At 33.9% G+C, this 17,192-nt stretch overlaps 1 protein-coding gene across 1 annotated transcript in view; it reads left to right on the top strand.

Annotated features, from left to right (window-relative positions):
- LOC100485356 (mucin-2) overlaps window positions 1-16,529 on the top strand; it is a 110,148-nt gene extending 93,619 nt beyond the window's left edge. Inside the window, exons 29-47 of the mRNA XM_031900760.1 lie at window positions 718-786; window positions 1,883-2,094; window positions 3,980-4,154; window positions 5,110-5,354; window positions 6,196-6,379; window positions 6,946-7,126; window positions 7,969-8,144; window positions 8,275-8,344; window positions 8,818-8,930; window positions 9,312-9,343; window positions 9,757-9,934; window positions 10,442-10,546; window positions 10,861-10,901; window positions 11,764-11,874; window positions 12,032-12,130; window positions 12,293-12,421; window positions 13,405-13,444; window positions 14,794-14,917; window positions 16,336-16,529. Coding sequence (XP_031756620.1) covers window positions 718-786; window positions 1,883-2,094; window positions 3,980-4,154; window positions 5,110-5,354; window positions 6,196-6,379; window positions 6,946-7,126; window positions 7,969-8,144; window positions 8,275-8,344; window positions 8,818-8,930; window positions 9,312-9,343; window positions 9,757-9,934; window positions 10,442-10,546; window positions 10,861-10,901; window positions 11,764-11,874; window positions 12,032-12,130; window positions 12,293-12,421; window positions 13,405-13,444; window positions 14,794-14,917; window positions 16,336-16,510 — 2,459 coding nt within the window. The 3' untranslated portion in view covers window positions 16,511-16,529. The remainder of the gene's footprint in view (window positions 1-717; window positions 787-1,882; window positions 2,095-3,979; window positions 4,155-5,109; window positions 5,355-6,195; window positions 6,380-6,945; window positions 7,127-7,968; window positions 8,145-8,274; window positions 8,345-8,817; window positions 8,931-9,311; window positions 9,344-9,756; window positions 9,935-10,441; window positions 10,547-10,860; window positions 10,902-11,763; window positions 11,875-12,031; window positions 12,131-12,292; window positions 12,422-13,404; window positions 13,445-14,793; window positions 14,918-16,335) is intronic.
- The last annotated feature ends 663 nt before the right edge of the window (window positions 16,530-17,192 follow it).

Genomic DNA, 17,192 nt, shown 5'->3' with positions numbered 1-17,192 from the left:
CAGTTTGTTAGTTTTTCAAACCAACAAACCAAGAATAAGTTGAAGCACAATATGTTGGTTTTTCCAACCAATATAATTAAGAAAAAGAGTAGAACAAGTGGAAGAATAAGCTAAAGTTAAAGTACATGATGATGGTTTTTCAATTAGGATGGGTTGTAAATAGTCCAGGGATCTGGATTCAGTTCAGGTCACATAGCCTGACATGGAACCCAACCTCAAATTAAGGCCATACCTGCTTCTCTCTACAAGTCATTTCTATCTATCTGTACCTTCATAATTTATTGCCTATGAACACTTTTGATCTAATAGTATATATGCTGTTCCTTTCCAGCTTTCATTAGTATTTTTAATTAGCCCTTGTCTTAAAGGGGTTGGTCACCTTTAAATTAACTTTCAGTATGATGTAGAGAGTATTATTCTATGGCTATTTGCAGTTGTTCTTAATTTTTTGAATGTGTGGTTTGGGAATCATTATATTTATTTATTATAGTTCCATTTGAAAAAGACCAACATAAAAAAGTAAATGTAGATAAGTGTCTGCTTTAGACAATGGGCACAGGGAGATGACCTGTATTTAAGAAGGGGAAATACATATTCCTCTTACATAGAGTTATTAGAATGTTAAGAATATGGTTTTATTTTCACAGAATATATTTTATCCTGTTAGCAATTTACAAATATATGTATTTATAATTTCTAATCTATTCTATCTAACAGCAATCCACCGAACCACAACACACACCACAAAATGTACCTGTTATTATAATGGAACTGTATATACACCAGGTAATTCTACACTTATGTAGGATAGTATTTGCTCTCACCCACCAACTTTAACTCAATATGCATGGTTAATATTAATTCCTGGCTTTTGATAGGACATTGCCAGTATCCAACAGGATATAAATTGCATTTAATATTTTATAATAATAAGCAGGTTTGAATGACTATTTCTAGTTTGATTGATACATTGACATCTATGGATATTCTATACTTCTAGTCAGAACAAGGTTCCAGAGCAGTAGCAGTGCAGAAAGGCTATTTTACTGGGGATTACAGCAAATATCAAATCATTGACACATTTTGCTTTTTTTCATTTGCAATGTCAACATTTCCAATGTCATACTTGTCCTGGCCTATCCACAGTCATAGTGTATTGGTAAAATTAATGAAAGATAGAATAGAGTTAAGATAGATAAGACTTTATTGATATGCTCAACACAGTACAACATTACATAGCCATTGCTTAAGTGAATGGAGTTACTTATCAGCAGATTCGGGAAAGGCAGTAGTACAGTACTTTTATACAAGTATATTACAAAATGATGTAGTTACCTGCAAGTTATAATAAGAAGTAGAAATGAGGGAACTTTTTCACATGGTACAGTTTTGCAAAAAAACTAAACAAAAAAAAATGCTGATTTCTCTAGTATGCACCCCTTACCTTCCACAACAACCTCTGAGATCAGAGCCCTTCCCAGTCTTCCTTTCTGTCAAACATACTGCCTGGTAATAAATTTACCATTTATATAATTTTATGCTTTGCTTATGCACACTTGATCTGCCCTACAATAAAATTAGAACTTTTCAATGAACATTTACTCTTTGCAGTTAAAGGTACTGGATGTTATGTTTATTTTCTATAAATTAAAAATAAAAAAAGAAGCTGCCTGGGTGCCATTTGTGGACAAAATTGGCAATATAGAAGCATTTTTCTAATAAAGACTAGGTTTAGCATAGTAAAAAGGAGCTTGTATTACATGGTGGGGTAATGTACATGCAATGTCACCTTTTTGTAAAATGTTCCATGGTTTTATGAACAGACTAGACTCACACATAATTATTAACAAAGTCAAGCAACTAAAAGAACGTTTTCTTACAGGTCAGGAAATAACACGTAGTGTTGTTTATGGAAAATGCTACAAAGTTGTATGTGATGGCAATTGTGGGGAACCACCTGCAACTGAGATACCTTGTACAACAACAACAACACCAACAACTACACACACTACAACTAATACAACTACAAGTACAACTAAAACAACCACCAAGTCAACCACTGTCACAACAATCAGTACAACTACTCCATGTGTGGTGAGTTCCTCTCAGTGATTTATCATACTAGTATCCAGAATACATCAAATGACTTGTAATATTTAAGTTTAAATGCATAACAACTGCTATTTTGCTGCTGCCACATCCATTTCTAAAAGTTGTACTTCTTTATAAAATTCCTCTTTTAACATATGCTGTAGCTCTGATACAAAAAAATTTGATCAACTAGAGTCAGAATTTTCATCTGTAAATTTGTCGTAGCAGTACCCTGTATACCAATAACATGTTGTTCAAGTAAAACCTCTATTACTTGCATTATTTATTTTAGTTTTTAGATCAGCTCTAATTTTACTCTACCCACAGAGCAGTGGATCTCACTAAATTGCATACATAAACAGTGTCTAAATCTTGATGGTGAAATTTGATTCAATAGCTTTAAACATACGTATATGAGTTAATAATGAACTTTTGTGCCCCTCACTATTTTCTTTTTTATCCAGACCTTGCTTTTCAGTAGTAATCTGGCACCAAATCCAGGGTTTGTCCTAATCCCAGCAATTCTTGTAGGTTCCATATTTTAGGGCTGATTCACTAAAGTGCGATAAATTTTATCGCACTTTTTGTGCGTTAAAATAGACACGAAAATTAGCGAGCGATTCACTACAGTTTTAACACGTGCGTTAAGTAGCGTATCGCATGCATTATTTTTCTCGCAACCGCATGTGTTAGTTTTAACACATGCGTTAAATAGCAGGCTGGAAAGAATACTAACGCATGATTCACAATCACTTAGCCATGCTAAATATCGCATTAGGCTATGTGAAAAATAACACCTACTTGGGGCAGGCGATAATTATAGAAAAGTACAGTAAATGAGCTTCTGGCAATAAAATATGGACTTTGCAGTGCTATTTATTCAAGTATGTGTTGGCCCTAGAGTGACGCTGCCTCCAGTTTGCAGGGAAATGGTCATTTTTAATACAGTAATTTTACGAAAGTATTGGCATGCATGGCGTGCGTTTATTCGCGTGACTAATTATATGCGGCTACAATTGATGAAATGTTTCGGCAGGCATGGATTTGCGGCAAATTTTGGGACGTGCAGCGAATTTTTCCACGGTGAATTTTTTCATGCGTTTCGCAAAACAGTCCGCCAATGGCAAAACGCATGAAAAAATTTGCAGCAGAAAAATTCGCCGCACGTCCAAAAATTCGCTGCGAATCCATGCCTGGCGAAACATTTAATCAATTGTAGCTGCATATAAATAGTTGCGGGCAACAATTTTTTTGGCCGCACGACATTGCAAATTTTTCGCTAAAGATAAACGGAACAGATTCGCTCATCACTAGCAGTTACTCTTTATAAGCAGCTACTAATTATATGCTACCATTTATATGCTACCATATATATGTGGAGACAATTCATATGCGGCTACTATCTATTTGTGGCTACTATCTATTTGCGGCGACTATACGCGGGCGTTAATTAGCGCATGTACCGTCAAATACCAAACGAAAATAGTCTTTGCGAGTTAAATAACGCATGCAATATCGCGCATAAATTAGCGCAAGTATGCTTATAGTGAATTTAGACGCGATAAAATTTTTAACGCACGCTATAAATAGCACATGTTTTATTGCACTTTAGTGAATCAGCCCTTTTGTGTTTACTGGCACCCTGTAGTAGAGTTTCTATGCCACTATTTGTATATGTAGAAACAAAATGATTTGTGTAGCCTTATATGGGTAATCTCTAGAATCATTTCATTGAAGATTATGGTTGTAATAGAATAATATTGTTTATAGAAATATTGCTCATCCAGCATTCATGAAAATAAGGAACAATACTACTGAGATTTGAACTGCAGTCTTTAAAATACTATCATACAAATTTCTGTTTACTCAACCTTTCTTGCATCTACAGCCCCATACAAGCTGGCAGATTTGTAATTGCACTAAAGCTGTATGTAATTCAAATGGTCAACTACAGATTGTTCAAAAATCTTGCACACCTCCACCAGAGATTACATGTGCCAATAAAATGAAGCCAATAGCTGTGCCTGATGATGACTCCTGTTGCTGGCATTGGGAGTGTCCTTGTGAGTATATATGTTAATAATACAAAAGCTAGACTCTAAAAGGCTATTATTATTTAAATAGTAAAACAGTTCAATTAGATATTAGCTATTATACAGTACAGTAGCTGCCAGTAATCTTTGTGGCTACATATATTACATATATTAACCAGTTACAGAGTAGAACACAGACATAGCATCCCCCTTAGTGTTAAAGTGCAAGGAAGATTATCAATAACCAATGCAAAAGAAGCATAAAGAAAGGACATCTTGCATAGTGCACCTAGTAGACTTAATATGGGTAGTAGTGATTTATTAATGTAAAGTGATATAGTCAGGTAGCACATAAACAAAGGGGAAATCTGGACTTAAAGCTGTCTACTGCTATTTCTCCTCCTCTGTGAAGATGTTTTGCCACTTTCACAAAGATGTCTTCTGTCTGGATTATCCACTTATATCTAGTGCTTTGCTTCAAATTTTTCCCAAGTGCAAAAATCAAATGTTCAAATGATGGATTTAGCAACTGTGTAAATGAGCCCAAGAATCTTAAACTAAATGCTAGGGTAGCCAGCAATTAAAACACATATATTTTGGAGGCATATTTATCAATAAGAGTAGGTGTGAGTTTACCTTTTGATAAATACTTGTTTAAAAATTCCATAAAAATAAATAGTGAGGTAATAAAAGCACAAGAAAAAAAGACAAAGAAGAAGAATAAGAAAAACAACAAAAAAGGAACATAGAACACATGGAACAAGAAAGATTTTTTAAGCCATGGTAAAACATTAAGCATTCCAGATATTTCCATTAGGAAAGGGAAACAAGTACAAAGTTAAGCTCTGCATTCAGCTAAAAATGAATAATATACATTTGGTGTGAGTGCTTTAATATGAAGAATTCATAAACATGTAAATCTTTCATTGGAACTCTAATAATTTGTTCAGGTTGACAACTTACCTAAATTAATATTGTTCTGTAGGTATGTGTGGTGGTTGGGGAGATCACTATCTTACCTTTGATGGAACCTATTATGCATACCAAGGAAGTTGTTCCTACGTTCTTATGGAAGAAATTGTGAAAACAGTTGATAACTTTGGCATTTACCTCGACAACTATCACTGTGAAGATAAAACTGGTATTACCTGCCCACGCAAACTTACTGTACGACATAAAAATCAGGAAATTACAATTTCACCCAAAACATTTTCTCCTATAAGCTTAGAGGTAAGTAACAGCTACATTCGTCTAAAGAACCTGGTGACAATGTAGCCACTAAATTGCACACAAAAAACAAGGTGGCCATTTACTTGGTCAAATTTATTTTTCCAAATCGGATTTTTAGCTCTAAAAGTCACCAAAAAAAATCTGCCCTTTCAAAATTGATAGTTCACATTAATATATCAATCATATCAAAACATTGGTGCTCATTTATAAACTTTGCACAGCATAGAATGATTTGCACAGTGACCATATTTAGCTTGCTTGTTTGTTATAAAGCTGAGCAAGATTGGTGCATTTGACTCCCAGACATAATTGTTCATTTTTATTTGTACTGTGCTTTCCATTAAAGGAGAAAGAAAGGTTTAAACTATGTAAGCTTACCAGAAAGGTCCATGTAAATATATCTGCTAACACTCACTGTGTCACTGTTCTAAGCCCTCTGTGAAAAGAAGCTCTGCATTGTACAATGTTTAGAAATGACCCCATTGTGTAGATGTTATTATGTGGGATAACCAGACTTGAATTTGTGGGCAGGCCACAAAGGCCCAGCCCTAATGTAGCAAAAATCTTGGGGGGGCATGCCTCCCAATGGGCACATGTGCAATAGTGCCAGTGATTGGTAGCAGCAGCCAGGAAGTGAGTGCAAGCAGGGGAGGCATATGCAAGTGTGGGAGGGGTGTGTGAGTGGGAGGGTGTGAGTACGGAGGCATGTGTAAGTGGTGAGGGGTGTATGAGTGGAGGGGGTGCGAGCAGGGGGGACAGTGTCTGTGAGTGGCCTAGATTCACCCTAACTTTAAATCTGATCCTAGGGATAACAGGTATCCATTCACATTTTCTACCCTAGACTCGTGTAAATGGAGATCTCGTATTGCTTCCGTATACACAATATGGAATAACAGTTTACCAATCCGGAGTATATGTAGTAATTGAAATACCAGAGCTGCAGACAAATGTCACTTATAATGGTTTGACCTTCAGTATAATGATGCCATTTGGAAAGTTTTATAAAAACACACATGGACAATGCGGTAAGTGACAGCATAAAGTTGAAGCTTTAACACTAGAGACTGGTAAATATTTATCATCCTTTGTGTAATAACAGCCTTGTGTGTTCTAACTTGTGGATTGTCAATGTGTGTTTCTGAGGAATTTGCCAAATTAGTATTGAATCTTTATTTTACATTCCTTTTCCGTGTCATATAATGTATTAATGTGTCAAACTGCACCAGTGGAGTGTGGTAGAATGTTTCTTGCTAGCTTTTTTAATTAATCCTTTCTTTAAATGTATTGACATGTGTAGGAATTTATTGATTGTACTAAACCGTGTTCACATAACACAGCTTGCCCATACACATATCCTGCAAGCCCCCTGTATGAGCATTCTGAGAATGTGTGATGTGGCTATCAACAGTTGTGTACTTGGTGTTTGGCAGACACCTCAGTAAACTCACTGGGCATAACACTGTTGTGCAATACCACTGGGGTGAGATAACAATATTGTAAATGCTGGTTTATATATATTGTGTTTTGTTTTATTAACATTAGTAGTAGGATCCTCAAAAAAATATAACATAATGTAATTGTTTTATCTTAGGTACTTGTACCAACAACCAAGCTGATGACTTTTTGATGGCTAATGGTAAAATCACAACTAACGCTGTAGCTATGGCTGATTCTTTTATGGTGCATAACCCAGACAAGCCTCGATGCAAGAGCATTCCTCCAGTACATCCTAAAACTTGCAAATCTCCTCTCTGTGATCTCATCATGGGACCGTAAGAATTCATTTTAGATTCATTCACACTAAATTTATAAAATAATAAAAGCATTAAGCATTGTTGCCTTTACAGTCCAATGCTAAGTAATGATAGGAAGAAATGTATTGTGGAAGGTTACTGAGTACAGAAAATATCTTGAGTTATCATTTATAATACAGAACCATGTATAAATACAACCTGCAACATAAAGCATAAAATTTTACTTTGTTTAAAAAAAATACGCATTTCTTGTTCTTGCTTGCTCTTATTAGTGTTTGGGAAACCTACTAGCTTTAACTGGTTTTTAAGGCAACCAAAAACATAAGATTTGTATTTCTGCCTTAACATCTCTAGTAATTCAGATATTCTATGAAAGGATGTTATTTAGTTAATAATTAGTTGAGGTAGGATGCAAAAAATAGCATACCAACAAGACAATAATGTTGCATTTACCAGTCCATTGCCCAGGTTCAAAAACAGATATTATATGGAGTTAATTTAACTCAATGAACAACATTCTCACTATTTATCACATACATTTTCTTTTAAAGAGCCCTCCTGTTCTCCCAACTTATACCAAACATAAACTGTAATTGCATCATGGTTTATCTTCCAGCATGGGAGGATAAAAGAGGGAAAAGGACTGAATGAAAGAGAAAAGTCAAAATTGTACAGGGGCAAAGGCGAAGAGATATTTAGAACAACCCAGAGCAAGTGAACAGAAATGACAAAGGGCCATTAAATAGAATAAGAATATATTTGTGGATAGAATAAACAGTTTGAGAAACACTACTTTTAAAAGCCATTTATCCTTTCACATATCACAGGTGAACTAATTCTCTGTTGGTTTTTATTTAAAGGGTTTTCCAAAACTGCCATGCATTCCATTCACCAGAACCTTTCTACCAAGCCTGCCTTTTGGACAGCTGCAATAAGGCCAATTCAAACAATGAATGTACAAGTTTACAACATTATGCTTCAATCTGCGGTGATCGTGGTGTCTGCATTCAGTGGAGAAGCCATGCCTCAACTTGCCGTAAGTTTCCTATTCAGCTCTTTCTCATTAGGTCAAACCCCATCACTAAATATCGTTGCAGCATATACATGTTCTATAAAATCATCTACTTTATAATAAGAGGAATAATTTATATCTTTCTTTGTTTTAGCAATGACTTGTCCTTCTGACAAAGTGTATAATGCATGTGGCCCGGCTCTTCCTATAACCTGCCAATCTATGTAAGTAGCCATTTCTGTGTAATAGATTCTGGGGAAAAATAATAGAACCTTCAATTACTAATTTTTATTTATCAGTTACTATATTTGTATAATACTGAAATGTAAGTAATGAAGTGTTATAACTATACTAAATGACACTGCATATATATATATATATATATATATATATATATATATATATATATATATATATATATATATATATATATATATATATATATAACAGTTTATTCAGTTGCAAAATGAATGATAATATATTTATAATATTTACCCATTCTTTTCAGAAAGAGATTTTTTGCAAGTTTTCATAGCAGTTTATAGTTAATTCATGCTTGTAAAATTATTAATTAGGGAAAAGAGGAATCACATTTGTTCCCTTTGTTGTCTTAATGCATATTCCATGAAGAGCATTAATTCACCAACCCCAAGTTTGAAGTACACTTAATTGCTGAATCTGTGTGATCCTTTTTCAGACCAGCAGATGCAATGTCACTGAAACATGACAGACGTGTTATGGAAGGATGCTTCTGTGCCAAAGGCAGCATGCCATTTAGCATGGCAACTGATGTCTGCGTAAGCAGCTGCGGTGAGTATATGTAAAGAAAGGAGGAAGGCATGTAGGCACCCCCTCCCTGTTTCCCAAATTGTGAATCATACATATTTACAATTTAGGGAACACTGATTGGGGCAGTGTTTTAGGAGGAAACATCCGAGTGAGATTTTAGACAGAGGAACAGAGATCTTGCATCATGCTCAAAACATATTTTTTTTTACTGATAAATGTTTTTACCAAAATCCCTTTTTATTAAATTTGATATTAATTATTAATTGAAACAACTGCAAAACTGCATGCTCAGAAATCAAAATCAAGCAATTTCTGATCAAAACTAAGTTTGTTTTAACTCCTGGTATATGTGGCTATTCCTTCATTCTTCTGAACTGTTTTATTTTTTTTTGTTACTTCTAGGATGTGTTGGGCCAGACAATGTTCCCCGCAAGGTATTCATTTTTTGTATTCATATATAAGAAAATAAGTATGGTTGTTTTTCTAGACTTTTGCCATCATTTTAACTTTAAAAATAGCACTGGTGGTTTGACAGTTTAGATAAAAATAAAACATTATTAGCCATCCTTACTGTTTTGCTAAGGCAAGTGGTAACCTAATGCACAAATTGTTTAGACATTTTCCATCTATTTTCCTGTAATATTGAATAGCATTCCATGTGTTCTCTGGAAAAAACACACAAAAGTGTATTTTATGGTCCTCTTATTTACATTCACCTAATATTCTCATATAACTCAACTAATGATCAGAATATTATGTAACCTGGCTCTAGTCACAAAAGTTTGCAGGGAGTTTTACTTCTGATCAATTAGGGTAGAAGTATTAAACACTGTTCCTTTCTTTGCAGTATGGAGAATCCTTTGAGTATAATTGTGAGACCTGCACATGTTTGAAGGGTGGTCGTGGAATAACCTGCCAAAGACAGCAGTGCCATCATGTAAGAAATGAGGAGTGTACTCGGGAAGGTTTCTACAAAGTGACTCAAATCAGTTCTACAAACAAGTGTTGTGAAGAAACTGTATGCAGTAAGTATATAATACACTTATTATCAAGTTTTGTGCACTAACAGCAAATCCTATACAATCCTGTAATCTGCATAAAAGAAAAAAGCCACACTAAATTGCTTATGCATGTTACACCAAAGAATAATTCCCAAGAGACAAGACAGGAAAAAACTCAGCCAGAGATCATTCACCCAGATGTCTAAAGCTGTGCGGATTTGGTTGAGCTGTTTGGTTAATTTTGACCATATTCTTTGCATAATTCCAAAACATAGTTCACAATTCTAAGCAACTATGATATATAATTCAATTTTGTCAAGAATTTCGATATTATATATCAGTTTTCCAAGCAACAATGTTCTGAAACCACCATTCATAATTATTTATTTAGTGAACTGAATTTTTTTAATTCAGCTCACCTCAGAATTCCAGTACCTAATATTTTTTTCTTAAAGTTCTTACTTCAAATTATATTTGTGATGTTTGCAAATCAATTGATATCAACTAATTTTTTTATAAACTTCTTTGAAGGATGTGACCTAAGTCGTTGCTCAAATACCTTCCCTAAATGTGGGCCTGGATTTGAACTTAAGTGGGGCATCAAAGAAGGGCATTGTTGTCCTACTTATGTTTGTGGTAAGTTTTTTGTAAAGTGATCAATTCTTTTGCAAGTTTTTTATTAACTTCTGTAGAGAATTTAAGAGGACGGTTTTTTAAAACTTTTTTTATTAAAAAAAGGGAAATCATAGTTATAAGTTGAGAAAAAAAAACTTCATTTAAGGGTTTGTTATGACCTTGTCAATACTAAATTCTTTCTTGTTTGAGCCTATAAAAACTTCAGAAAAAAGCAAACAACATAATTTAATTTCACTGTAATTTTGGGACACCACATGTTAGGAGATATGTAACTTAAGTAACATCTCATGCATTTTTGCATGTCTTTCTTCCAGAACCAAAACATGTTTGTGTTAGTGGAAACGCTGAATACTTGGTAAGCAGCATTTTGAGATTCAAAGCTATTAAAAAACTAGTTTTAATATAAATATGTGTACATGTATAGAAACCAAATATGAGAAATAATACATATTTCCCTTGTTCAGCGTAGGTTCAGTGCATAGGACTTGTTCTGAACAAACTTTTTGTCTATTATTTTAATCATAAAAATCTATGTAATAATCTTTTTGTTGTTGCTTAAGCTAAACATGTCAAACAGGGAAACTAAAGCTTACTCCATGTTTGGTCAATATGAGTTAGATAATTAGATTAGCAGTATACAACCCCCTTCACTCTTTGTTGTGTTACACTGGTAATCTAATTATCAGCCTTGCAAGAATAAAACATTGAGCAGCTTCAATTTCCCTACTGAGCTCCAGAAAAACAAAACAGAGTAATATATTCAGACAGCCCTTAGAATAGAATGGGGTTGAAACACATAGACCCGTTCAGTTTTTCTGTTAACTAGCTACAAACAATCCCTTAAAACATACTACCGCCCAAAAAAGTAAAATCTGTGGTATTAGGGCTTGTGCATTTGAGTGTCAGCACTGTAGTTTTAGTGCTTTATAGCAGGTAAGCAGTCAAAAATGTATTTGATATACACAATTGAGGACAGATATCCTCAAAGTTGCAATGAGTAAACATTTACTAAAGACACATTTATTTTATTATTTTTATTATTAACATCATATGTCACTGTGCTGTGCAAAAAGTTAAGTTTACCTACAAAAACTGACACAAGAGATAAATGTGTCAGTTACATTTTTGTAACGTGGTTAATTATGGGTAATAGCTGGCATTGCAATACTGTAGCCTAAAAGATTTATATTTGCATCATTTGTTTTGTGTTCCCACAGCCTGGGTCTCATGTTTACTCAGAGAAGTGCGAGAGCTGTATCTGTGAACAACATAAAAACAATTTTTCAATAGCCTGCCATCCAATTGTCTGCAACATACACTGCCCAGCTGTAAGTAGAGTGCAATGAACATTGAAATATTTTCATATCTTTTTTTCTTTCACAAACAATGTACTCTGTTTATGCAATGGAACAAATCTCTTTGATATCTATAACTGAAATGTAGAAAGCATCCCATTTTAATATTAGCTTCTATTTGCTTCAACAGGGTTTTAAGGTGAAGAAAAATTCCCCAACTGACTGTTGTGGTACCTGTCAGCAAACCAACTGTGTTGTTAAGTATGGTGGATCCAACCGGCTTATGAATGTAAGTTCAGTCATAGCCTAAATGCTATGCAAAATTATCTGCCCACAATGTATATGTAGTTTTTGTATTCATTTATTATTTTTGTTTTCAATGTCAATTAAAAATGTATCATTTAACAAAATCATGCAATTTACCCTACTTTATGTTTGTCTTATAATTTAGCCTGGAGATGTTCTGCCCTCCATGAATGATAACTGCACAATGTACAAATGCTCATTAATTAATGATCAGTTCGTCACCACTGTCTCCCAAACCTCTTGCCCCTCATTAAATGAAGAAGAATGTGAGCCTGTAAGTAATCCATATTTGCCATAAGCAATAATGCATATTCACATGATACCGTATTTTGCATCATGTTATTGTGTGAAGACTATAAGGTGTCGCTAATTTAGGTTGTTGGTTACAGAAGGCTACATATCTAAATGAAATAGGATCATGTATATATCATATGTATCATACCTGAATGCATATTTTGTATAGGGCTTCCAGAATTCCTATAGTTAAGCAAAACTGATTACTCAGTATAGCAAGTTACATGTCCCTACTGTTTTTTTTTATAGAAACTTCCTGCTTTACCATTAAATGCAAGCTGAACAGCTTCCTGTCCACTTTCTTGCAATCTCTATACCTAAAGAACATAGTCAAAAATGTCACATTGTAATTGTTGTCCATTTCTTGAAACCTCAGTAAAGTATTAAAGCTACCTGTGGTTCAAGGCAGAACTCAAGACATGATCTACTTAAAATTATGTCTCTCAAAATAACAGACCTGACCTGCTGTTTGCTGCCTACAATGGTCTGGCCACATATATATATGGGTACTTTTGACCGGTGGCAATGAACAAGGCTTATAAGTTAGACCACGGTTCCCCACTTTTTTTTTTTACCTGTGAACCACATTTAAATGTAAAAAGACCTGGGGAGTAACACAACCATAAAACATGTTCCAGTAGGTACCAAATAAGGACTGTGATTGGCTACTTGGTAGCCCCTATATTGACTGGAAGCCTACAGAAGGCTCTGTTTGGCAATTACACTGGGTTTGTATGCAATCAAAGCTTGGCTCTTAAAAAATCAAAAACAAGCACCTGCTTTAAGGCCACTGGGAGCAAAATCCAAGGGGTTGGAGAGCAACATGTTGCTCACGAGCCACTGGTTTGGGGTCACTGAGTTAGACAGACTAATATGATTAATTGCTGTCAAAAGATGTTAAAAATATTGCATGTGGCAAATGCTATTTTCAAAAAAATACTAACATTTTTTCTCCAATACCAGGGAAGCATTCAACTTTCACATAATGGATGCTGTAAAACATGTAAGTACTTTTTACATTTATTACGATTTTATAGATTTCCATACCTTTTTATTTATATAACATCCATTATACAATTATTTTATTTTAAAAAAAGGTGCTTTGAACAATGCAAAGAGCAATGACGTGGTAAATCAAGGCAATTTCCCAGTGGTGATTAAATGCTAAGCCAAGGACCTCAAACTGTACAGTAATAAATGTCTTTTATGGAGCTAGGCACATGAACCTGTGAACCTAGTTCAAAAGTACAAACGAATCAACAGCTTATATTTGAATTTAGTTTATATATATAAATATATATATATAGACGTAGATAGATAGATAGATAGATAGATATCTTTGGCTAGATAAAACATAAAAACAATGTCAGTCATGGAGTCCTATAGGGCCTAATGTGGCTCTCTTCCTTCCTCTCACAAGTGGTTTTTCATGGTGAGGACAGTGAGGTTGTGGAATTCTCTTCCTAGAGATGTGGTAATGGCAGATTCTGTTAATGTCTTTAAGAGGGGCCTGGATGAGTTCTTGAACAAGCATTGTGTCTAAGGTTAATGTAATACTTAAATCTACAGTTAGTATTGATGTTGGTATATATGTACCTCTTTATGTATGTAAGTGTATAGATAGGTCAGTATAGGTATGCTGGGTTTACTTGGAAGTGTTGAACTTGATGGACTCTTTTTTCAACCCAATGTTACTATGTTACTAGTTACTAGTCCTGTGTGACTGAATGGACAGTAGAATCGTTTTACCTGATATTAGTTACTAAAACTAATCTTATTTATGATTGCAAAGCAGAAGACAAAAGCAAAGTAAAAAAGAAATAAAAAAATATTACAGTCAGCCAATCGTGTTGGACTAAATTAGAAAATGTTTTAATATTAATGCAGTTAATTATTAACTAATTAACTGAATGACATGGAGATTTCTAATACAGTACAGGTATGGGACCTGTTATCCAGAATGCTCAGGACCTGGGGTTTTCCGGATAAGGGATCTCCGTAACTTAAGTCTGCTAAAAATAATTTAAATATTGAATAAACTCAATAGGCTTGTTTTGCATCCAATAAGGAATAATTATATTTTAGTTGGGATCAGGTACATGGTACTGTTTTATTATTACAGAGAAAAAAGGAAATAATTTCATAAAATTTACATTATTTGTTTATAATGGAGTCTATGGGAGATGGCCTTTCCATAATTCAGAACTTTCTGGATAACGGGTTTCCGGAAAAAGGGATTCTATACCTGTACTACAAAATGTATATAGCTTCTTTGTTACATTTGGCTAAATTTTGTTGGTTGATATAAATTAGTCATTTTTTTTAAATGGCTGCAATGTAATTACCCTACAGGTATCCAAAAGAAGAGCTCCTGCAAGCTACAGGCAGTTGATGATTACTTGACCTACCAAGGCTGCACATCAGTGACAAGGGTCAGAATGTCTCGCTGTGAAGGATCTTGTGGAACCTTTTCAATGTAAGATAAAAATAACTGTTACATAAACTAAATCTAGAATATTATCATATACATATATATGGTTCCAATTACTTTTTGGCAGATTTATCTACATTTTACTTTTTTACCACAAATAATTATTTGTGGCAAAATTGCTAATTTGAATTTGAGTCTTTAAGACTGAAAGTGCAAAAAATTCAAGTTTTTGAGAATTACTTTAAATTTAATAGACTCATTGAAAAAGTTGTGAAGAATGTAATATCAATGAGTTTTATCTTGTTTTTACACAATCTAGTGTTTGCATTTCAAGTTTTAATGAGCACACATTCAAGATTTGAATTTTAAGGTTTTTTTTAGTTGGAAAAAAAATTAGCAAATTTGATTTTTGACAATTCAGCCTCCTCGTGTCCAGCTGTTCTGCATTGCCCAGCTTTCTCATATTTTTTGTGACTTTTTGTTGCAATAGTAAGTGGCCCTTCCATTTACAAAATTAACTATGCATGAGGTTAGATTTAATATGTATGCTATCTATACCTAGCATTATTTTAAAGATTTCTTATTTCTATTCAAAATATAGCATATATACCCTTGTCTATCTCGAGCACGACTTGTCTTTTAAAATAATATGAATAATCCCCTAATGCTGCAAAAAATCAGCCAGATTTAATGAGCACATTTATTAGACTGCTTTTAGAACTGGAGACTCTGGTGCCAATAATATAATTTGTAATAAACCAAACATCACCTTCTCTATGACTATTCAAAGGAACATGCTCATCTAGATAATTTTGTATTAAACATTGAGCTTATGTGGATTGCTTGCTGCTGACATAATTAGCTGAATATGCATAGACTTAATAGACAGGATTCAGGAAAAAAATGTGTAAATGTCTTGTTAAACATTCAGTAAACCTACATGTTTTAATTGCTCCTTATCAATTTTCCTAATATTCCCAAGCTTCTCTAAAGGAAACACCCACTCAGCCTACAGTTTTAGCATTGCTTAAGCAATCACTGTAACCTCAATCTCCTTATTCCTTACACATTGATAATATTGTATTTATGATCTCATTACATAAAAGCAAAAGTGGGCTTGTCTTGATTATGGTCTAAGAAGTTTGTGTAAGTTTGCATAACCAGCCTAACACCAATCAGCTGTTTGTTTTCAGACAGTTGAACACTATACCTACTGATTGGTTGCTAACATATGACTATTTATTACAGTACTCCCAACTTATTATTAAATAAGATTCAAGTTAGTTTAATTCAGTTTAACTTAGTAGATATAGCAGACATTTGTAATGCATAAGGGATTTGCAAATATCCCAAAAGCTGATTTTAATACAATAAGTGAACCATTGTGACTTGGAAAGAAAACACTTCTGTGTAAGCCCCCTATAGTAATTTCTATGTAACATCAATGTATTTTCTCTGTATAGGTACTCTTCTGAAGAACGTACTATGTCCAAAAAATGTTCTTGCTGCCAAGAGGTTCAGACTGCAAGAAATAAAGTCACCCTGAGGTGCCCTGATGGAACATTACTTGATCATGAGTACATTGATGTGCTGGAGTGCAAGTGTGCTGGCACCAAATGTCATGATGGAAACGTCTAGTATAAACATTTAAATCTTTCAGGAGGTATTATTAATTAAATTAAAAAAAATTAATTATATAATTATCTCTTTACTTTCCAAAAATTTTATTCTTGATTTGTTTGATTTATCTGTTTGCCTCCTAAAAATAAAGTTCCTTCTTATGCATCGCAATGCAGAGTCATTCATTTTTTTTTACTTCTTGTAACACTGGTCAATAATGACATGAAAATATTTGTTGTTTAGTGTGTTCATACATAAATTAACATAACTGATATGGGGCAAAGGTAGAGTGAACTATTGCATGTGATTGGGCAAGATTAACTGAATGGTGATGTCAATGTAGGTGGGTGGGGTGTGCAAGAAAGAGAGTGGAGAGCATGTAAGAGACATATGGTAAGCACAGTATTAAAATATTTTAGTTTAGTCTCCTGAATTCTACTGAATTCTGTTAATTCCCCTCAATATCAAAAATATTTTCAAATACTTTCTTAAAAATCATAAGAGAAATGTGGTATTCTATTTTCCTTATATAACTTATACCACTTACACTAAACAAATTACGTATGCGGGATATACATACATAAAAAGATTTAAAAGTGGCTGTTCTATCTTATAATGGGATAGGAGAAACTTCTCTCGTCAAATATTCATTTTTGTGCTCTTTGTAAATTGGCAAATATTCACAGTTTCGTAACAAGAT

This window comes from Xenopus tropicalis, chromosome 4 (assembly GCF_000004195.4).
Source record: "Xenopus tropicalis strain Nigerian chromosome 4, UCB_Xtro_10.0, whole genome shotgun sequence".
Lineage (NCBI taxonomy): Eukaryota > Metazoa > Chordata > Amphibia > Anura > Pipidae > Xenopus > Xenopus tropicalis.
This window is presented reverse-complemented; position numbering and strand designations above follow the sequence as displayed.